This window comes from Meles meles, chromosome 9, assembly GCF_922984935.1.
Source record: "Meles meles chromosome 9, mMelMel3.1 paternal haplotype, whole genome shotgun sequence".
NCBI classification, from domain to species: Eukaryota; Metazoa; Chordata; class Mammalia; order Carnivora; family Mustelidae; genus Meles; species Meles meles.
The window spans coordinates 95714905-95738874 of record NC_060074.1 but is presented as its reverse complement, the minus strand read 5'-3'; the positions used below and the strand labels follow the sequence as shown (position 1 = coordinate 95738874).

Below are 23970 nucleotides of genomic sequence, written 5' to 3'. Positions count from 1 at the left end.
ATAAATGGAATGATACTTGCTGGGTGGTGCAGGGAGGGCATAGCAGAGGACATAATGCCCCATCTAGAGTGCTAGCTAATGTTGCCATGCCACAGTATTGCCAATTCACCTGCAACTTTTAAAGAAAAGCTATCTAGATTCAATGTGTAAATCCCCACTTTTCAACAGTGGCAATGAATTTAAATTAAAAAAACAAACAAAAAAAAGATGCCAAAGAAAAATACATTGGTACCAAACTGTACAGGCACAACCAATAACTTGTGTGAATAAACAGCATGGGCAAAAAGAGTATGGTGTCTATCTACTGTGGCCAAAATTATGAAAACTCTGAGGTTTCTAGGCAGTATCAAGAGGACTTTTGATTATTGTTATAGCTTTTCCTATAGACTATAGATTAAAATAGAAAAGGAAAAGGGACAAAAAAGCAAATAATCAGGGATGACATATGAGTGTATAAAAAAGGTAGACATATGAATGCAGAAAAGTTGGAAAGAACTTTCAAGGTGACAAAGGATTTAAGCTTTAGGTAGAGTATTTAAGGAGGAAGATGTGGTCAAACATTAAGAAAGAAAGATGACATTGGTTTTACTACAATGATGAAACCACTGAACTCTTTCACTTGCAACCAAACCAAAAAGGGAAACAGAAGACCTATGAGATTACTAAATAAATCACCAGGGCCAACTACCTCTTTATTATGAATTTTGTGCTTATATCAAATTCAAAGGATTGAGGCATTAATTACTAATATCCACCTGGTCCGCATTCTAAAATGTGCATATAATTTCTTTCATAATTTTATAGTGGTATTAATGGTTGTGTTTTTAATTACTAACTTGTCTAAAACAGGTATCACCTGGCAGTAAGCCCACTTATTGGCTTCATGTTCCTTTGTCATTTTATTTATTTTTAAAGATTTTATTTATTTATTTGACAGACAGAGATCACAAGTAGGCAGAGAGGCAGGCAGAGAGAGAGAGAGGAGGAAGCAGGCTCCCCGCAGAGCAGAGAGCCCGATGTGGGGCTCGATCCCAGGACCCTGGGATCATGACCTGAGCCAAAGGCAGAGGTTTTAACCCACTGAGCCACCCAGGTGCCCCTCCTTTGTCATTTTAAAATAAAGCAGGTCAATATCCTGTGAATTATTACTTGACTATCCTTGTTGCCTGCAATTATATTTAGGGGAAAGGTCAGTTAGAAAGGTAAATTGTTTCTTTTTTCTTCTTTCTTTTTTTTTTTTTTAAAAGATTTTATTTATTTATTTGACAGACAGAGATCACAAGTAGGCAGAGAGGCAGGCAGAGAGAGAGGAGGAAGCAGGCTCCCTGCTGAGCAGAGAGCCCGATGCAGGGCTCGATCCCAGGACCCTGAGATCATGACCTGAGCAGAAGGCAGAGGCTTTAACCCACTGAGCCACCCAGGCGCCCCGGTAAATTGTTTCTTGTATTGTCACACGTACAGGCAAATGTCAATTACTTCTATAAGTCTGAGAGAGGTGTGGTATTATTCCTGCCCACCTTGATTTCGGCAAAGTTATGTCACTTAATAAATGAGGCATACCCTAAGATCAATGACTCTGTTGTCTAATCTTGTATCCTGATTAACAGTAGCTCTTCCTTCCTAAAAAAAAGATGAAAAAACAGATTTTACTAATTTTAAGAACACAAACACAGTTTTAAGAAGCCATGTTTACTTTTAAGTGAGAAGAGGTGTGCTTATGTGGTTAATATTATACCCCCAAGTTAGGGATCCAAGAAATAAGAAGTAGAGCTACAGAGAAACTATTGTTAAAAGAGAGACAGAAAAAAGAGAAATGCAAATGAACACAAGTTAATGTTCTCTTTCCCTCTCCCACCCCACCAAAGCTTTGCCTCATTACTGGAACATCAGAAGAATTTAACCACTTGTACCTTCATTGATTCCTGGATTTTACCTGCTAGTTAAAGACTGAAGGAACAGATAAAAGCTGACAGAGTAGTGATTCTCAAAGTATGTTCTGGGCACCACTGAAGGTCCCAAAGACACTTTTAGGGAGTCCATGAAATCAAACCTATTTTTCACAATGACAGATTTCATTCTGTATTGAGTGTTCCCAAGGCTTCGTGATGTGTGCTATCACAACAGAATGAATATAAAGGCAGGTACAAGGCCTAATTGTTGTCTACTAAGGCAGACATTACAAAGATCTGTAGATATGTAAGACAATGTCACTCTTGACACTAAACTATTTTTTGTTTTTGAAAATATTTTTCATAAAAATTTTTCAAAAATGTTATTTTTATTATTCATATATGATTAATATAAACATAGCTATATTACTGTTACTTGTATTAATATATACTAAAATTTTCCTATTTTAATTTCTAATATTATAAATATTGATAAAGATATATAAAAACAGAAGTTTATGGGGAAGTTATTTTTAAGAGTGTAAAGGGATCCTGAGAACAAAAAGTTTGAGAATTGTTGATAGAAGAGTAAATTTAGACAAAAAATGAAGCTCAAATCACTTCACAAATATGCTTCATACAAAAGTAGGACATTGAGTTTTCAATGATCTATAAATTAAACATACAGAGGAAGCAAAATATTTCAAAAATATAATTTTAACCTCTTCTCCTTCCACCTCAGGCCGAACAGCATCATCCAGCTGCAGGGGCAGGCGGGGTTCAGCCAAACTGATCACATAAATCTGAAAGTGAGAGATTACCAAAAATATCATGAAGCACACAAAACCTGTTACCTTTTACTTAAAAAAAAATCTAAAGTTGACATAAATATGAAGCTATGTTTGCATATATCTTAACTGAAACTACCTTCTAAAATCAAACAACGATGTACACGTTTTTTCACTTATAAAATGGGAATCATAGTATTTTTTGCCAACTTTCCTAGGTTGTTGGAAGTCGAATGAGAGAACAAATACTTTGTAAACTCTAATGTGCATACCAGTGTGACAAATAAGTACTAACTGGGGCCAAGGGGTCTGAGCTTAAGGCCTTGCTTTGTCATGTAAAAGCTTGTTGTTAGGCGAATCATTTAATCTCAGAGTTTCAATATTCTAGTCTGTAAAAGAAGGTCTGAGGTAAGAATCAAATGGAGTAATGAATATGAAAACACTCTGAACTTTTGAAGCGGCCACTAAACAAAATGTGTTGTTATCACTGTTCACAGCATTTGGCCATTTCTACTGCTAGGACCGAAGTCAGCCCAACTCTGCTGTCTGTCAACTTCCTTTTCTCATTCTTTTTCCAAATATCCCTTCCTTTCCACTTTTCATCAAACACGTTATATCTCATTTCCTGCTGCTCTCCTGGTTTGGAGCTGCCACAGAACGTACTCCTCTATGGTGTTAAAATACCTTTTTATTTGTTAAATTCACTCACATTAATGGCACATTTTAGAGCTAAAACACAGGTCATAAAAAATGAGCTAGGGTTTTTGGCTACTCTTAAAAACAGGTTACCCTATTAGTTACTCCCAACTATGCCTGGAAAACCTGTTAAAGCACGAAAGGGAAACAGACCTAATTTAGTTAATTCAGGAAAGGAAATGATATTCTTCCAGTTGGTAGACCACATTTAGTATTCAGCTCAGACTCTTTTAAGAAAGTGTCAGAAGGATATTCCCGTCCTCCTTATAATAAGGAGTTTGTCACCATCTTCCATTCTCAAGTATAGTGTTTCCCCTTGATGAGTTAATAGAAATTTGATTTCCAATGCAAAATTGTAGACTGGAACAGCTATCTCTGCTATTTTTATAGCTAGCAGACATTCACTTCATTAGGTTGTAAGCACCCTAACCTCATGCAGTGCTGGCTCAAAGTATGTACTCAGTAACTGCTGGCTGAATAAACAAGTAACTGATAAGTGCCAGTACTTACTGTAAGACCCTTTTTAAGATATACTACTTCATACTTTGTGAGATACTTTATAGTTATTTCCATTAAGGCAAAATTTATAAGTTCTTTAGGCTTTATATTTATCATCTGCATTTATTAAGTCTGTATTGAATGCTAGATAATTAGAATATTTCAGAAGTACGCTTACTTGCTCTACTCACTAAAATTTTATTTATTTAAGTATTGAAAAAGATATGTTACTTGAAAGATAGGGGGTTGTTTTACTTGGTCAGCATACCCTTATGTTGGTTTGCCTTTACTAGGTTACACACTTCTTGTTGTTGTTGGTTTGAAATGAAGCTTATACAAAGAAAAAAAAGTAACTTGGCAAGTTAGGTCAGTAAAAAACACGATTTTCTAAGTCTTGAAGAGTTCCCATGACAATTCCAGCTAAATACAACCTTACTCTCAGATGAGTGTGTATGAGACAAACTTTCTGCATCTGTTAATCTGCTTGACTGCTCTATCTTATATATGCTCACACACAAGCAAATACACATACAGGGATGAGGGCAGGAAGTGACTACTCCTTAAAAGAAATTTAATGATGCATCTGTAGACACAAACGAGGCCGGATCTGAGAACTGCAGGCTCAAAACTGCAGGGTTATTTCAAAAGTACTAAATATGTGTAAGTTCACTTAGAGCATTTTAAAAGTCAACGATAAGGAGCACTTACAGTTTTTATGTCTGAGAAGAAAATAGATGTGGGATAAATCTTATATGAAAGGAAGTTATTGCTGGAATGTAAGACCAACTGAGTTTTGTCTCTTGATTTCTCTATAAAGTATCAGAAATATAATGACCGTAAGGAAATATAATCATTAAGAATTAGTATAATTAATCAATCTTTAGAGGTATATTGTCAGAAGAAAGTTCATAGCAAAACATATTCATAATAGTGAACAGAGCTTTTTAGATGTTTTTTATATTTTTCCCTATATGACTATGGTAGATTGTTGGCAAAAAATGGCTCCATAATTCCTCAGTCTCCTGTATACATGTTTTTTTTTTTTCAATGATGTTGCCTCTCTTTGCATCAAGAGGTGGAATCTTTTTCTCCATCCCTTAAATCTAAGTTATTTCATGTGACGTGCTTTGACCAATGACATATTTAGCAATTGTGACTCAAAGAGAAGCTTGACAGGTGCTCGCCCGCTAGGGTTTCCCTCTCTTGCTGCTGGGAACCCTTCTGGTACATGTCAACAAGCCTAGGCTAGCCCACTGGATGAACAAAGGCCACAGGGAGAAATGTCCCAGAAATAGCAGTAGGTCCAGTTGATGTCATGCAGAGTAGATGAGCCATCCCAGACAGCCTCCCTCTAACTGCCCCATGCACAGAATCATGAGCAAATAAATGTTGTAAGTATTGGAGTAGTCTGGTATAGAAAAGCTAATTGATTTAGTAATCAATTTCTAAATCTCAATATTTTATAAGACTGACGCGCTGCCTACTGTGCTAAGAAGGCACTTAAATCTCAATATTTTACATCAACTCTAAGAACACATAGGTTTGATAAGAATGGTTATAAGAACCATTCAAATCTATTTCTGTACCCAATTTTATATTTTGAAAAAAGTTACCTTTTGAACATGTAACTCCACATCTTGCTGTGTACAGCTTCCAATTTTCTGATTCACTTTTCTCACTACACCTTCTACATCTACGATGCTCTCTTTGTTAATGCTGTCAAAAGAAAACATTCCGAACTTTAATCATCTCATCAGAGGTGTCAGAATTCATTTGGTGTTTCAACAGTAAAGCCGAAATATTAAACTCTTTTTTAATACAGTAAGCCACTTGAGATAAAGCCAGTCTATTTAACCTACTTACAATAAGCTACTATGCAGCACACCTTGTGAGATTTCTTGAAGAGATGATTTTCTAGATGCCATAATTTAGTTACCATTCATAAAATACTCTGAGCCTAAATGGCAAGGACCAGCACTGAACCGTGAAAAGTAGAAAATTCTTTCAATTATTTATTAAAGAACATTTTCCTTCCTATAGTTGAAACTTACAAAGATCAGCATTTCCTATAAGGAGAAGCATGGGCTTCAATAAATGCAATTACTGGTATGTAATGGAATTGAATAATAGAAGAAGGTCAACTGAAAAGATTTCGAGGTAATAAAAGGACATTAGCTTGCTGTAATTAAGCCCTCCGTGCCTGTAGTTTCTGAGTACACACTGTCATTGGATTTATGGCAAACAGTCTATAGGATTGTGCAATCCCATTTAAGAATGTCTACATGAAGCTCAATATACACTAAATCGGTCACCGGGGCAGTTGAATTCTACAACAAACTTGAATTCTGAACATAGGATACTCAAATTCTGAAATATAAAATTATGAAGTAGCTTATTAAGCTCACCAATTGATTATTTTTTGATCTCTCGTACATAACCAAGGGATAAATGGTATAATCCAAAATGGTGGTTCCCTTAAAAATTTAACAGTTTTACTTTTGTATTATTGTACAGCCAGAATGTATCATAATGCATTTGTGGAAAAGCTTAAGATTAAACTTTCAGTTCCTGGGCAGTGATGTCAGCATCATAGCAGCTCAACTGGCCCAAACTATCAATGTAAAACTACCAATTAAAACTCTCAGGTGGTAACTGGAGCTGCAGAAGTGAGGTGTAGTGAAAAGAGAAGAGAAGAAGGAACTAAAATGCAAAAGTGGTAACTGGGAGAGTGGAGTTCCTGACACAGATGGCATAACAGAAAGGGCAAACATGCATCAAGAATATCTGTTCTGGGGGAGCCTGGGTGGCTCAGTGGGTTAAAGACTCTGCCTTCAGCTCAGGTCATGATCTCAGGGTCCTGGGATCGAGCCCCGCATCGGGCTCTCTACTCAGCAGGGAGCCTGCTTCCCTTCTCTCTTCCTGCCTCTCTGCCTACTTGTGATCTATCAAATAATTAAATAAAATCTTAAAAAAAAAAAAAAAAGAAAATCTGTTCTGGACTCCCTGTTTATCTGCTGTGTCATATGTCACATAACTTTTACATTAGTCTTTCATGGCTTAAGTGCCAACCCAGAATCCTGCAAAATGAATGACAAGAATCTAAACAAAACGAAACAAAAGCAAAAAAGCAAAACAAAACAAAACAAAACAAAACAAAAAACGCCCAAAAACGAAAAACAAAAAGGAAAGAAAAAGAAAATTTAACTTCCATAGGAAAAGTTCTATTTATTCTGATAAGGAATTGGGTCTTTAGTAGTTGCAGTGCCACTTGATGAGATTTCAGAAATCCAACAATTGCTTATTTTACCCAGGAGAACACCACTGTCCATTTCCTTTCTTTTTTTTTTAAATTTCTTTTTTAAAAGATTTTATTTATTTATTTGACAAACAGAGATCACAAGTAGGCAGAGAGGCAGGCAGAGAGAGAGGAAGAGAAGCAGGCTCCCCGCTGAGCAGAGAGCCCGATGCAGGGCTCGATCCCAGGACCCTGGGATCATGACCTGAGCCAAAGGCAGAGGCTTTAACCCACTGAGCCACCCAGGTGCCCCACTTTTTTTTTTTTTTTAAAGATTTTATTTATTTATTTGACAGAGATTACAAGCAGGCAGAGAGGCAGGCAGAGAGAGAGAGGGGGAAGAAGGCTCCCTGCTGAGCAGAGAGCCTGATGCGGGGCTCCATCCCAGGACCCTGGGATCATGACCTGAGCCAAAGGCAGAGGCTTTAACACACTGAGCTACCCAGATGCCCCTGATTACTGTAGTTTTGTAGAAGTTTTGAAATCAGGGAGTGCAAATCCTCCAAATTTGTTCTTTTTTTTTTTTTTTTTTTTTTTTTTCAAAATGGTTTTGGCTGTTCTGGGCCCCTTGAGAGTGCACATGAATTTTAACATGGTTTTTTTCTATTTCTGCAAAAAATGCCACAGGGATTTTTGAAAGGGATTGCACTGAATCTGAGATCATGACCTGAGCGAATGGAAGCTGCTTAACTGAGCCACCCAGGTACCCCTATTTTATTTATTTTAAAATTATATATACATGTAATCCTAAACATAAGTATTACCCTTAGACAAACATAAACTCAGGGTAAGGTTCATCATTAGCAACAGTGAATGCACATTCATACTTTACAGTCTTCCTGGTAATTCCTTATTTTGGAACAACTCATCTTGTCCAATCTCATTAGATTCTCCTCTCCCCCACTCTCATTCTCTCTCTCACACACACACAGACACAGCAGTGCAGAATGTGGTTGATACAAAGATCTATAAGAGTAGAAGTGTCAGCATTAACATTTTCTCATATGTGCTTATATTTTAAATTTTATCTTCCATCTGTGGCCTCTTGGTAGAAAGTTAAAAAGCCACTAGTCCCTTTTCAGTTTATTATTTTAATATGTATAAATAAATATAATCTCCCAAAACCAAAGTGAAGCAAAATAAACTGCAATTAGTTACAATTTGCCAAAGGGAATCAGTTAGGGTATAAGTGTTATCTTCTTTTTGTTACTGGAATCCTGCAGTCCTGCTTAGAGACCTTGCACACTATACATGACATGTGGCCTTCTGAGATATAATCCAAGTAACAGTCCCAGTACTCATCTATAAATGAACTAGTAAAAAACTAAATTCTTTCCTAGTTTTTATTTTTTTTCCTTTTTTTTTTAAAGATTTGTTTATTTATTTGACAGGCAGAGATCACAAGTAGGCAGAGAGAGAGGGGGAAGCAGGCTCCCCGCCGAGCCGAGAGCCTGATGCAGGGCTCGATCCCAGGACTCTGGGATCATGACCTGAGCCAAATGCAGAGGCTCAACCCACTGAGCCACCCAGGCGCCCCTCTTTCCTACTTTTTAAATAACAGAAGGAAGTAAGGAAGGGAAATAAATAGATTAATTATCTTCTTTCCCTTAATGGTCAATCTTGAGCAAAATGTACTGTGAAGATGACTAGAATAGAGAACAAGAATCATAAGCGCTGAGAAAAGGTTGTTGGAATAGGTGATTTATAGGGCACCAGTGAAGTTTCATTTCTGTATAGCACAGAGTTGAAAAAATATTTAACAGCACATAACCCTAGTCAAAGAGATCACCATCTTGCATATAAATGGTAGAATCTGGGAAATGGGTAGACCTGGGAAAGAAGTACTTCATCCACCTCTTGTTGCTGGGTCCCAGTGTGAGGTGCTGACTCTGGCAAGTTCTCCTGGAGAACAAGGAAGAATTACCTCCAATTTATACTCATGAACTTCTCCTCATCGGTGAGGGATGGGAAATGGCAGGGTTTGCATCTATATTTCAAAGATTTTATTTACGTATTTTTCAGAGAGAGAGAAAGAGGAAAATAAGAGAGAGAGAGAGAGAGAGAGAGCGCAAGCACATGCAGGAGAGTGGCAGGCAGAGGGAGAAGCAGGGAGCCTGAAGCAGGACTTGATCCTAGGACCCCGGGATCATGACCTGAGCTGGAGGCAGATGCTTAACTGACTAAGCCACCCAGGTGTCCCTGCTCTTATGTTTTAAAGTTATTTTTGAAACACTGTTTTTTATATATTGTGTCAAGAACTTATTATTATAAAAGAATATACTTATTATTATAAATTCTAATGTTAATCATTTAAATTTAAAAGTTTAACTCTCCCAACATATACCCAATCTCTTCTTCCTTTAATCACTGTTTACTATTTGGTCTATACTCCTCCAAATTTTTTCTCCTTTGCAAAAAATATGGAATGCTTCATAAATTTTGTATTGTCCTTCTACAGTAGTTTTGCTCAGTCTCCTATTTTTTTTTTAAAGATTTTATTTATTTATTTGACAGAGAGAAATTATAAGTAGGCAGAGAGGCAGGCAGAGAGAGAGAGAAAGAAGCAGGCTCCCTGCCGAGCAGAGATCCCGATGCGGGACTCGATCCCAGGATCCTGAGATCATGACCTGAGCCGAAAGCAGAGGCTTAACCCACTGAGCCATCCAGGTGCCCCTCTCTATTTTTTTTTTTTTTAATGTTGAAGAAGGAGTTTTATTTTTTACAGAACAAAACTGATCTTTATATATATAATATATACACACACACATATATAAATGCCTAAATATATATATAAATGCCTAATATATAAATATATAAACATATACAAATGCCTTTAGATATATAAATGCTATAAATTTATATATTATGCATATATATGTATATAAAATATGCCTGTATTTATTCTCATATCGCTTACCAATTTTCTTTTATGTTCCAGTTCCTGTGTAAGGTGCTTTACACATATACTACTTCACTTAAGCTTCTCAAAGGCCTATGAGATAGATATCACCACCATTTTATAGCTGAGAAAACTGGGACTCTACAAGAGGTCAAGTATGTAGGCTAAGATCATACAGTAGTAAGATCATGTACCGACTGCTACACTAGATGGTTCTGTTCTGTTACAGACTCAAGATATAGCACCACATTTTAAATACCCCAGAATGTATCATGAGCTCACTCTGAAATAATACATTCTCATTCTTAGGAGCTCACGACCTGCCACATTCCTTTATAATTTATGAGAAAGCAATTGGAAGTAACAGGCCCTTCACGAATGGTTTTCAAAATGCTCAAGAATCATACTATTTTAACACTGATGCATCTTGATGTCCTATTATCGCCAGCCTCAACAGAAGTTCATCAAATCTTTGTATAAAGCAATATGATGTTATTAACATTATATAACTTAGCAGTTAATCCCAGGGTGCCTGGGTAGCTCAGTTGGTTAAGCGTCTGATTCTTGATTTCAGCTCAGGTCATGATCTCAGGGTCATGAGATCAAACCCGGCATCGGCCTCTGTGCTCAGCGGGGAGTCTGCTTAGACTGTCCCTTTCCCTCCCCCCACCCCACATACTCTTCGCTCTCTCTCTCTAATAATAAAAAAGTAAATCTTAAAAAAAAAAAAAAGAAATCCCATAAATTGAGAATTTCTGACAGCAGATTTTAGATCTACCTTTGAAAGCACATCTTTATCAAAGTTTTCAATACAAATCGACAGGACCAAATATAAAAGCTCTGTTTCTCCTCCAGTCAGTAAGTATCTCACTCCAACAAAGAGGTATATACCATCTATGTAGAGTTTTTCAGAGAGCTACAATCCACAGCAGTATAATGACCTAGCCTATATTCACCAATGTATTATCCACATGATGCTCAAGGAATACCCACATGCACATTCCCTCTGGGCCTCGAGTGTATATGATATATACATACACTTCTACCACAGCCCCTGTAGCATGTCTTTGCACGTGGCTGTTAATCTATTTTGCCTTCTTCTCAAATTCAGTTCCTTACATCATACATGTGTCATGTATTTCCAAGCCCAGCAGAGTTGCCTGGACCAGAGGAGGTGCTAAATAAGTTTTCTAAATCTGTGAGACTTCTTCTGAGCATTATTTTGATATTTCACAATTCTAGAAGTTAATGCAGCAAACTGAAATTTCAACGTTCCAACTAAGTAAAATACCTATTTTTAGATGAAAGATCTAGAAAGGAAAGAAAATGTACAAACTTGCATGCAGCTAGGTGACTCACAGAATGAAAAATACACTTGTGACTCACCGGCTACCAATAAATCACTTAACCACAATGACTAATATGAAGAAAAAGAAAACAAAACACGTGTGTATACAACTAACAGTCTGAAAAAGTCTTCCTCCCCCCCATCCCCCAAATCCAAACATCTCTATGCTGGGTGGGAAGAAGGGTGTTACAAAAGTACAAACAGCAAAATAGAATTTTTACCTTTAACAACTGGTATTCAAATTAACTGTACCCCTTTACAGTAGTCACAACAACTTCGGCTTGAAACTTTTTTCCCCTCCAAATTTTTAAATTAGAAAAAATGGAACTAAGACCATTGAAGGAAATATTACAGATCACTTAGCCAGTTGGACCTTAAACTTGCTGCTCCTTTTTTTTCCTTTTAGCTTGAAACTTTAAGCACTGTAATTACATTCACTGTGGTCCTTAATAGCAGTCAATACAAAAAGGCCTGTAGGGTTGCCTTTAAAAAAAAATTTTGTCTTTACAAAACTCAACCATAACTAACATAACACTACTGTCTTCATTACACTAAAATGTCCCTAAATAAAAAATAATTTTAAAAAGAAAAAAAGAATGACTTCTCATCTCAACTCAAACACAAGCTATTAACTATTAGAAAATTAATGTCAACATAAGATGGAGATCCAGAAACACAGGCCTGGATAGGTATCCTATCTTCCTGCTTCCAGACAAATTTCATTTAAGGACCACAAAGCATTTTGGATACACAATCAAGAACCTCTTCTTAAAGATCTCTAGGGAATGAGATGTGCCAACCTTCCTATGTAACTCATTTAGTTGTTTCATTTTTATATGCATTCAACCATGAGAAAATTGATCTTTCCAACAAATTGATTAAAATAATGTGTTGAAGAGTCCTGTGGCACTTAAAGTCAATTAGTGAGTCAACTTTTCAGATTAGTATATTGATGAATTGGATATTCCTAGGAAAGATAAGTGGGGAAAATAACTGACCCCATATTAAGTGCTAATGTTGCTCTTAAGGAATATACTCAAAAGCTAGAAACTGCTAGTGGCACAATCTAGTTAGTAAGGCAAAGATAAGCACCTCAGATTTAATATCTAAAGTAAATGCTAAGATAGTCATCCACTTAAGATATTAAAAGTGACCTCATATTTTGCCTTTTAAATGATTGGGAAACCCCAGCTGGAACTATCTGATTTGATATTTTTAATAGTGGAGTCTTTGCTTTTTTCCACCTGGTATATGACCAGAGGGAATAGAGTTAAATGTTGGGCCTCATGGAATTAACATATAAATACCATTATTTCTGCCACTTTGTTGTGTAGGAGTTCACATGTTTTAAATGTCCAGTCTCTTAGGGTAGCACTAATCAAAATGGAAACACCTTGAGAATAAACAAACAGTCCTTAACACTCCTCTAAAGACAATAGCAAGCATTTCACAAATAAGTACCAAGACAAAATAAATATTAACTGAAGATTAGAAATGGCCTTTTTCTCATGGACATATTTCTAAGCATGCTATTTTCCAAATCAAAGACTCTAGCAGAAAGGGTGGTTAGCTGATTCACTAACTAAGCTGCTATCTTTCCAACGTGAATGTATTAGTGAATATTCATTTGAATTGCCTCATGCTTTGCTGGTCCTCAAATTTCTAAAGCTAAAAACATCTAAAAGTAAGGAGTTTTGCTTCATTTAAATAAGTAACAGAATCCACGAGAATTTTTATGTTGTTGTTCACGTGCTGTTTTTAATCATAATATAAGGCTGATGATATATTAAGCAACAGAAGTCACAGTGTTTTCCAAACTTTTCTTTTCTAATTATAATCTTAGTTAGAAACCAAGGGATCAAGAGGAATGAGATACTGAGAGTTCAGTGAAACAATAAAAACAGGGGCAGCCTATAAACCTCTATTTTCATTATAAAGGAGGATACATTCCACTAGGCCTGGCTTAGGAATAAAAATCAATTGTTGTGCCACAAATACACAATATACTCCTTAATGTCAGTGTTATATTATGGGATCAGGAGTCCACGGGGCTGGGTAGTTTGTAGAGCATTCACAGGGTGAAAGAGAGGTAGGCAGGTAAGGATGCAGTGGGGGTAGTTCTGGGAATGGGACTGGGTTGTATGAGGTCGGAAGACAATAGAAATAGTAGGACAAAAGGAGGAGACTGGTAAAAAGACCAGAAGTCTTGATGAGGTCCAATAGAAGATTAGGAGGCGTGGGATAGGTACAAAGTGGAAATTATGGTTAGAGAGAATTGCCATTGAGTTTAAAATTAAGTTCTAAGGAGCAAAATCCAAGTGGTGGCCACAGGAGTGAGTTATTAAAATGAATAGTGAAGAGGCACCTGGGTGGCTCAGTCGTTAAGTGTCTGCCTTCAGCTCAGGTCATGATCCCAGGGTCCTGGGATTGAGCCCTGCATAGGGCTCCCTGCTCTGTGGGGAGCCTGCTTCTCCCACTCCCACTCCCTCTGCTTGTATTCCCTTCTTGTGGTGTCGCTATCAAATAAATAAATAAAATCTTTTTTAAAAACTAAAATGAATAGTGAAGCTAGTGGAGAAGTAAGGAATTTTAAGTCCATACTATTTATTCCAAATGAATACCTAAAGACATTTACAATGAGATGACTTGAAATGAGAGGAATACACTACTATCAGCCAGGAAAATAAAATGGCTGAGTAAAACATCCTATTTCATTCAGTCTTTGGAACTCCATGAACTCAAAAGGCTAGAACTTCTCTCCAATTTACTCAGCATAGATAAACTTAGGTGATACTGCTAGCTGTTTATTCAAACCCACTCCCCTTGTCCTCATGGCTAACAGAGTCCCACTCCCATTCAGTATCCACTTCTATCTGGCACAGCATTCTAAGAGAAGAGGAGCCCATCACACGTCCAGAGTAGGTTGTGTTTAGTCCCAGTCCATCCGGGGAATTTAGTCCAGACTGAGGGTGACATTTTCCATTTTCCACATAGTATTTCAAACTGGAAACTGAAGTAATTTTCCATTTCTTTCTTTTCCTCACCCCCACACATCAGCAGTCAGTAAACAGATAAGAGTCATGTTTTTACCCACTCACTGGGCAAGCAAATTTCTCTCTTTTAAGAGTACTATCAGTTTTGCTATTAATACTTGTTAAATCCAACACAATCGATATAATCGGTATTAGTTTAAGCATAATAAGTTTGAGCTTTCCTTTGCCAGATTTCATCAGTGAGAAACACAGTAGAGACAACTGTACTCAGGTGAACTCAAAACACACACCTCAAACATCTATGTTACATGCCACACCTGTCCACATCTGATAGTACAATTTGCTTTCAGGTTTCAAACAGCCTCCCTTCCACCACTTCACAATAATTTACAAGTTGCAACTCTCTGCGACCCATTTACACAAGGATACAGCATGTTTTCTTAAAGACTTTTATTTATTTGAGAGAGACAGAGTGAGAGCATGAGCGGGGGGTGGGGGAGGGGCAGAAGGAGAGGGAAAAGCAGTCTCCCTGCTAAGCGCGATGGATACAGGGCTCGATCCCAGGACCCTGGGATCATGACCGCCTGAGCCACCCAGATGCCCAAACAGCATGTTTTTTGTAAGATAAAGGGCTGGTAATAAGTAAGAGAAATCAAATACTATATGATTTCTACACAGAATCTAAAAGAAAACCAAAACGATTAAAAGCAAAATCAGACCTGTAAATACAGAGACCATACTGATGGTTGCCAGACAGGAGAGGGATGGAAGGATGGGCAAAATAGGTGAAGGGGAGGGAGGTACAAACTTCCAGTTGCGAAATGAGTAAGTCACGGAGATGGAAGGTATGTATACTCAGGGAATATAGTCAATCGTGTTGTGACAGCGTTGTATGTTAAGAGATGATCCCTACACTTGTGGTGAGCAGAGCAGCATTGCCCAATTACTATGCTGTACACCTGAAACTACTGTAGCACTGTGTGTCAACTATACTTCAATAAAAAAATAAAAATGTGACACTGTAGTATTATTTATGTATTTCTCAAAATGTATCAAGCTATTCTACCTACACTGAAAAAAATTAGGTTCTTTTTAAAAAATTACATCATTGATGAAGTTTTTGACCAGTGTGCTACTAACCCATTTTCTGTATAAATGCTGAGGTTTTTATTGCATAATTTTGCATAGCCTGTGATTTTTAGGAAAGCATCTGCTACATTATAGCAGAGCTGAATGATTATTAGCACTACTTTATAAAAAGTTAACCCCAAAGGACAACCATATTGTGAATGTCCCAACATCTCCTCCCTTGCTGATAGCAGAGCAATTCTAGGAGAGAATATTTATTCTTACAAGTGTATAACAAAAGGCTGATATGTTAAGGAATAGCATCGGTTATCCAGCCAAACTCTTTCATTTCCTTCCTAAGTCCAGAATCTTAGTAAATGATAAATTCTTTTTTTATACTCAGAATTGGTGGGCTTATTTTTCACATCGGTTGCAAACACTATATGGTTGCTTTGCTGACTGACTCTTACTTCTCACAAGAGTGCTAATGTGTAAGGTGCACTGTGTGGCAGTGCTGATGATAAGAAAAGAAGACAAAAGGTGATGCAAAAGTAGTTGTATCTACTGAATCTGCCTAGTGAATTTTAGGTTTCATGTTTATAATTAGAGCTATAAAATATTTCTCATATTGAAATTATTCAAGAAAAATAACTAGCTTTGCAAACAAACTCTTTAGTTTCTAACCCCCTTACCCTTCCCCACCCCCGACTGTCTCTGTTTTAACCACATGCTTTTTATTTTTATTTTTTTTTATTTTAAAGATTTTATTTATTTATTTGACAGGCAGAGATCACAAGTAGGCAGAGAAGCAGGCAAAGAGAGAGGAGGAAGCAGGGTCCCTGCAGAGCAGAGAGCCCGATGTGGGGCTCGATCCCAGGACCCTAAGATCATGACCTGAGCCGAAGGCAGTGGCTTAATCCACTGAGCCACCCAGACGCCCCAACCGCATGCTTTTTAAAAATGGGATGACTTCTCAGGAAGGCAGCTACTGCTTCATGGTACAGACAAGTTCACTAGTATTAATGATGGCTAGAAAAAAAATTTAATTTCTCCTTTGGAACTGTTTTTAGCATTTAACTTATGACTCAACATAAAATATTTTTTTTATTACTTTATAATCAGTTATACTTTTAAAACAAAAATTATTATAGTATTATTTTTCACGAGTTTTGGTTCTCAACTCAGGCAGTACCTAAAAGTCATTATCACCATGAGGAAACAAAATAGGTATCTATCTATCATCAATCAACTATATATCAGAAAAAAACTAGACACTGTAGAAAAAGATACTATTGAGGCAAAAACCATTACTTTGAGACCTAAAGCATTTCCCAGGCATTAATATATTTCAATGACAGTAAGGTTGTATTCTAAGTAAGCTATATTTAGGAGGGCTCTGAACCACTATTATTAGACTATCTCAGAGAAGCAGGATGACCTAGGAGAAATGTGAGCCCTAGAATCAGAGACCTTACACTTAGTATTTAAATTTCAATTTCCTCAGCTGTAAAAAAAAGACGTTAAAAAAAGTGTCTATACCTCACAGTGCTGCTGTGAGGATCAAGGGCAAAGTACAAGTATGGCATTTTGCAGCTTCATACTTAGTATATAGGAACATTTAATTATTACTGCTGCTATTGTTATAAGCAATAATATTAATAATATTGCTGTAATTTGCCTGTACATCAGACTCTGATGCACTGGATCCCAGTATGTATAAAATTCATGTTAGGCACTGGAAAGGCTTGGCAAGATAAAGGAAGGGCAGTCACTATAATGAATTTTAATTATAGATTATTTCCTAAACATTTTTTGTTTCTTAAATATTAAAAATGATATTTCATGGGGAGGAGCCAAGATGGCAGAGGAGTAGAAGACTTCAATTCATCTGGTCCCAGGAATTCAGCTAGATAGTTATCAAACCATTCTGAACACCTACGAACTCAACTGGAGAATGAAAAAAAAATAGCAGCAATTTAATGAAGAGAAAAGCAACCACGTTCTAGAAGGTAGGAGGTGTGGAGAAGTGAATCTGAGGTGACATACAGGAACAACAGACTGTGAGGAGGGGAAGGGAGTCAGCAGGCCAGCAAGTGAGAGAGCAGAGGAGCACAAAATCAACTTTCAGAAGTCTGCTCCACAGAGGGACATCACTTCAGTGGCTAAGAGGAAATGGAACCCTTGCTGGGAGAGTGTGGTCTCAGGACCGTTGGGATCACAGGAAGACTGGGGGTGCCTGAGTATGACAGAGCTCCCAGGTATCACAAGGAAGCCAGCTGCCAACAGTGTCTCCAGGAGTGGGATCTCAGCTCAGGGTTGCCATAAACCATGATCTGCAGCACAGCTGGGCTGCTACTCTTCAAGCCAGGGCCCAATAGGCAGCAGAATCCAGGAGATTCCCCTTCCTTCCTTGGGAGGAGCAGCATGGGAGTGCACCCCAGGAGTCTGCTGGGCTTGGAGATTCTGAACAGGACCATGTGCCAGAGACAGAAATGCTCGGTCATAGGCTGGATGGGCACAGAGTACGAACAGAGACCAGGGAGACAGGAGTGATGGACTGGTTTTCCCTGAGAGTGCACTGAGAAGTGGGGCCCTGAGCTCTTGGCTTCTCTGGGGCCAGAGATTGGGAGGCCACCATTTTCATTCTCATCCTCTAAAGCCGTGCTAAAACTTTCAAGGAACAAAAGCTACAGAGAGCAAACTGGAGCAGATTACTTAGCCTCACCCCTGGCAAGGGTGGTGCAACTCTGCCCAGGGCAAAGACATTTGGAAATGTCTAGTTGGGCTTGAAAAAAGCAAAGAAGGGGCGCCTGGGTGGCTCAGTGGGTTAAAGCCTCTGCCTTCGGCTCAGGTCATGATCCCAGGGTTCTGGGATCGAGCCCCGCATCGGGCTCTCTGCTCGGCAGGGAGCCTGCTTCCTCCTCTCTCTCTCTGCTTGCCTCTCTGCCTACTTGTGATTTCTGTCTTTCAAATAAATAAATAAAATCTTTAAAAAAAAAAAAAAAAGAAAAAAGCAAAGAAGACACTAGAGAATCCCTTTCTGGAGAAATAAAATCTAACCGAGTGAAAATCAAAAAGGCAATTAATGAGGTACAATAAAAATTTTTTTAAAAAAGCCAATAAATGAGGTACAATAAAAAATGGAGGCTCTAGCTGCTAGAATAAATGAGGCAGAAGAGAGAATTAGTAATATAGAAGACCAAATGATGGAGAATAAAGAAGCTGAGAAAAAGAGAGATAAACAACTACTGGATTTTGAGGGGAGAATTCGAGAGGTAAGTGATACCATAAAGTGAAACAGTATTAGAATAATTGGGATCCCAGAAGAAGAAAGAGAGAGAGGGGCAGAAGGTATATAAGAACAAATTAAAGCAGAGAACTTCCTTAATTTGGGGAAAGAAACAGGCATCAAAATCCAGGAGGCACAGAAAACCCCCCTCAAAATCAATAAAAGTAGGTCAACACTCCAACATCTAATAGAAAAACTTAAAAATCTCAGAGACAGAGAAAATCCTGACAGCAGCTTGGGACAATAGGTCTGTAACCTACAACAGTAGAAACATTAGACAGGCAGCAGACCTATCCACAGAGACCTGGCATGATATATTCAGGAGACTAAATGAGAAGAATACGCAGCCAATAATATTTTATCCAGCTAGGCTGTCATTGAAAATAGAAGGAGAGATAAAAAACCTCTAGGACATACAAAACTAAAAGAAATTGCAATCGCCAAACGAGACGTACAAAAAATATTGAAAGGGGTCCTGTCCTCTAAGCAAAGAGTCCAAAGTAACATAGACCAGAAAGGAGCAGAGACTATATACACAGTAACAGTCACCTTACAGATAATACAATGGCACAAAATTCATATCTTTCAATAATTAGCCTGAAGGCAAATGGGCTAAGTACCCCAATCAAAAGACACAAGTGTCAGGTTGGATAAAAAAGCAAGACCCATCAATACACCGTCTGCAAGAGACTCATTTTTAACCTAAAGATACCTCCAGATTTAAAGTGAGGGGATGGAAAACCATTTATTATGCTAATGGACATCAAAAGAAAGCCAGGTGGCAATCCTTCTATCATACAAATTTGATTTTAAACCGAAGACTATAATAAGAGATGAGGAAGAATACTACATCATACTTAGAGTCTATCCAACAACAAATCTAAGAGTTGTAAAGATTTATGCCCCTAACATGGGAGCAGCCAATTATATAAGCCAATTAATAACAAAATCAAAGAAACACATCAACAATAATAAAATAACAGTCAGGGACTTTAACACTCCCCTCACTGAAATGGATAGATTAAGCAAAAGATCAACAAGGAAATACGGGCTATAAATGACACACTGGACCAGGTGGATTTCACAGATCTCCTCAGAACTTTCCATCCCAGAGAAACAGAATAAACGTTCTTCTCTATTGCTACCCCAGAATAGATCACATCCTGGGTCACAAATCAGGTCTCAACCAGCACCAAAAGACTGGGATCATTCCCTGCATATTTTCAGACCATGATGCTTTGAAACTTGAACTCAATCACAAGACAGAAGTTGGAAAGATCTCAAATACATGAAGGCTAAAGAGCATCCTACTAAAGAATGAATGGGCCAACCAGGAAATTAAAGAAGAATTTTAAAAATTTCATGGAAACAAATGAAAATTAAAACACAACTGTTCAAAATCTTCGGGATGCAGCAAAGGTGGTCCTTAGAGGGAAGTATGTAGCAAGACAAGCCTTTCTCAAGAAACAAGGAAGGTCTCAAGTACATGACCTAACCTTATACCTTAAAGAGCTGGATAAAGAATAGCAAATAAAGCCTAAACCCAGCAAGAGAAGAGAAATAATAAAGATCAGAGTAGAAATCAATGAAATAGAAACCAGAAGAACAGTGGAACAGATCAACGAAACTAAGAGCTGGTTCTTTGAAAGAATTAGTAAGACTGATAACCCTCTGGCCAGATTTATTTCAAAAAGAAAAGAGAAAGGACCCAAATAAATAAAATTATGAATGAAAGAGGAGACATCAAACCAAAAGCAAAGAAATACAAATAATTATAAGAACATATTATGAGCAACTATACGCCAACAAATTAGACAATCTGAAAGAAATGGATGCATTCCTAGAGATGTATAAACTATCAAAACTGAACCAGGATGAAATAGGAAACCTAAACAGACCCATAATGAACAAAGAAATTAAAGCTGTAATCAAAAATCTGCCAACAAACAAGCGCCCAGGGCCAGATGGCTTCCCAGGGTAATTCTACTAAGCATTTAAGAAGAATTAATACCTATTCTTCTGAAACTGTTCCAAAAAATAGAAATGGAAGGAAAACTTCTAAACTCATTTGATAAAGCCAGCATTACCTTGATCCCAAAACCAGACAAAGACCCCATCAAAAAGGAGGATTACAGACCAATATCCCTGATGAACATGGATGCAAAAATTCTTACCAAAATACTAGCCAATAGGATCCAACAGTACATTAAAAGGATTATTCACCATGACCAAGTGGGATTTGCTCCTGGGTTGCAAGCTTGGTTCAACATCTGCAAATCAATCAATGTGATAGCTACATTAATAAAAGAAAAGGACAAGAACCATATGATACTCTTAACAGAAGCAGAAAAAGCACTTGATAAAGTACAGAATCCTTTCTTGATTAAAACTCTTCACAGTGTAGGGATAGAGGGTACATACCTCAATATCATCAAAGTCATCTATGAAAACCCCACAGTGAATATCATTCCCAATGGGGAAAAACTGAGAGCTTTTCCCCTAAGGTCAGGAACATGGCAGGGATGTCCACTATCACCACTGCTGTTCAACACAGTACTAGAAGTCCTAGCCTTAGCAATCAGACAACAAAAAGAAATAAAAGGCATCTGAATCGACAAAGAAGTCAAAATATCATTCTTTGCAAATGATATAATACTTTATGTGGAAAACCCGAAAGATTCTACCCCAAATTGCTAGAACTCATAGAGGAATTCAGTAAAGTGGAAGGATATAAAATCAATGCACAGAAATCAGTAGTATTTCTATGCACCAACAATGAGACGGAAGAAAAACAAATTAAGGAGTCTATCCCATTTACAATTGTTAAAAAAAAACAAAAACAAAAACCCACAAGATACCTAAGAATAAATCTAACCAAAGAGGCAAAGAATCTGTACTCAGAAAACTATAGAATACTCATGAAAGAAATTGAGGAAGACACAAAGAAATGGAAAAATGTTCCATGCTCATGGATTGGAAGAACAAATATTGTAAACACATCTATGCTACCCAGCACAATCTACATATTTAATGCAATCCCTATTAAAATATTATCAACTTTTTTCAAAGAAATGGAACAAATAATCCTAAAATTTGTATGGAATCGGAATAGATCCCAAATAGCCAGAAGAATGTTGAAAAAGAAAACCAAAGCTGGTGGCATCACAATTCTGGACTTCAAGCTCTATCACAAAGCTGTAATCAACAAGACAGCATGGTACTGGCACAAAAACAGACACAAAGATCAATGGAACAGAATAGAAAACTCAGAAATGGACTCTCAACTACTCTATGGTCAACTAATCTTTGACAAAGCAGGAAAGAATATCCAATGGAAAAAAGACAGTATCTTCAACAAATGGTGTTGGGAAAGTTGGACAGCCACATGCAAAAGAATGAAACTGGACCATTTCCCTATACCACATACAAAAATTTACTCAAAAATGGATGAAAGACCTCAATGTGAGACAGGAATCCATCAAATCCTTGAGAAGAACACAGGCAGCACCTCTTCAGCCTCAGCTGCAGCAAATTCTTGCTAGACATGTTGCCAAAGGCAAGGGAAGCAAGGGCAAAAATGAACTACAAGGACTTCATCAAGATCAAAAGCTTTTGCACAGCAAAAGAAACAGTCAACAAAACCAAAAGACAATGGACAGAATGGAAGAAGATATTTGTAAATGACATATCAGATAAAGGACTAGTATCCAAAATCTATAAAGAACTTATTAAACTCAACACCCAAAGAACAAATAATCCAATCAAGAAATGGGCATAAATAGAAATTCTGTACCCTTTAGCCATCACTCTCTTACCCCCTCATTCTTCCCGTAGTCCTAAGCAACCATTAATATACTTTCTGTCTATATTAGCCCTTAACTTTAAATCAAAATGAATTTTAAAGGAAAATGAAGGCAATATTAAAGATAATGAAATTCAAATAACAATATTAAAATTTGCTAAAACTAAACTGCTGACATAGTCTCATATCCAGTTGCATATTACCAGTAATGTGAAGACATCTGCTCAGAATTATATAAAACATTAAATCTGAGGTTGATTTAGTACTGTTAGGTCCCGTAACTAACCCAAATATAGCAAACAGCAATCCAAGAATGACAATGTAAATAAAGTATCAGTTGATAATTTTATAAAACTACTTTGTCCATATGAAAGTTAATAATGTAGCATTGTTAACTGATATTTGAATCAAACAGGTATCTAATCTGGTAACTACTAGAACTAAAAATAGAAACACTTTTCTTTGCATGGGAACTATTATATTATTAGTGATCCGTTGCCCCTACATAGACAAAAATAGGATTCAGTAAATCTGCTGGAATAGCACAGGCTCTTAAAAGTTCAGGGTGCCTCTTAACTATTAAGTACCACCTAATAATCCAACTTGTTCTCAGCACCTGGTGCTATTCAAACCACAGTGAAATATCATTAGTACAGAACACGGATATTGACTGGCTTCAGCTGGCATGAACAAAACTGTAAATATGACAGTAAATGCTATATGAAAAGTACTGAAATGCTGTATGAAAAGTACACAGCAGGTTTCTGTTATAAGTTAGCCTCTAAAATGACATGGAAAAATACTCTTACATAATAACCTTAAGATAATCATTGAAATGTACACTGTATTTTAAAAAACATAAAAAACTTCCAGTCTCCTAAGAACATATATATCTATGGATCCCAAAAAAATGAAAAGAGAAACCAATGACTGAGGATCATCAAAGACATGGGCTTAAGCTAAGTGACAAAGAATGAGGATTCAATGAATAAAAGCAAACCTCTAAAATAAGAGGAAGAGAGGTCATCTCAGACACAGAGAATCTGTCCAATATGAAGACATAGATGGCCAAGTAGTAGGAAATAACATTGTGATGAGGGAATTCGTAGGCAGAATACTGCACATGGTTGGAAATAGGAAGCAGTTAGAGATTTTAGATAAAAATACCACTTGAAAATAAACTTCTAGGAAGTACAGACTTAAGGAAAAGCAAAAAGCTTGTATCTCTCAACAAATATTAAGTTTATATCTATTTTGTTCCGACCCAACTGACATGTGGCAGAAATTAAAAAGAACAACACTAGACAAACCATAAATGACTCTTAATCTCACAAAACAAACTGGGGGTTGCTGAGGGGAGGTGGGGTTGGGAGAGGGGGGAGGGGGTTATGGACATTGGGGAGGG

General features: G+C 37.3%; 1 protein-coding gene across 1 annotated transcript in view; it reads right to left on the bottom strand.

Moving 5' to 3' along the window:
* DARS1 (aspartyl-tRNA synthetase 1) overlaps window positions 1–23970 on the bottom strand; it is a 61545-nt gene that overhangs the window by 18047 nt on the left and 19528 nt on the right. The window contains exons 5-7 of the mRNA XM_046019547.1: window positions 5485–5587; window positions 2612–2692; window positions 1561–1620 (exon numbers count right to left, since the gene is read on the bottom strand). Of these exons, the coding sequence (XP_045875503.1) occupies window positions 1561–1620; window positions 2612–2692; window positions 5485–5587 (244 nt within the window). The remainder of the gene's footprint in view (window positions 1–1560; window positions 1621–2611; window positions 2693–5484; window positions 5588–23970) is intronic.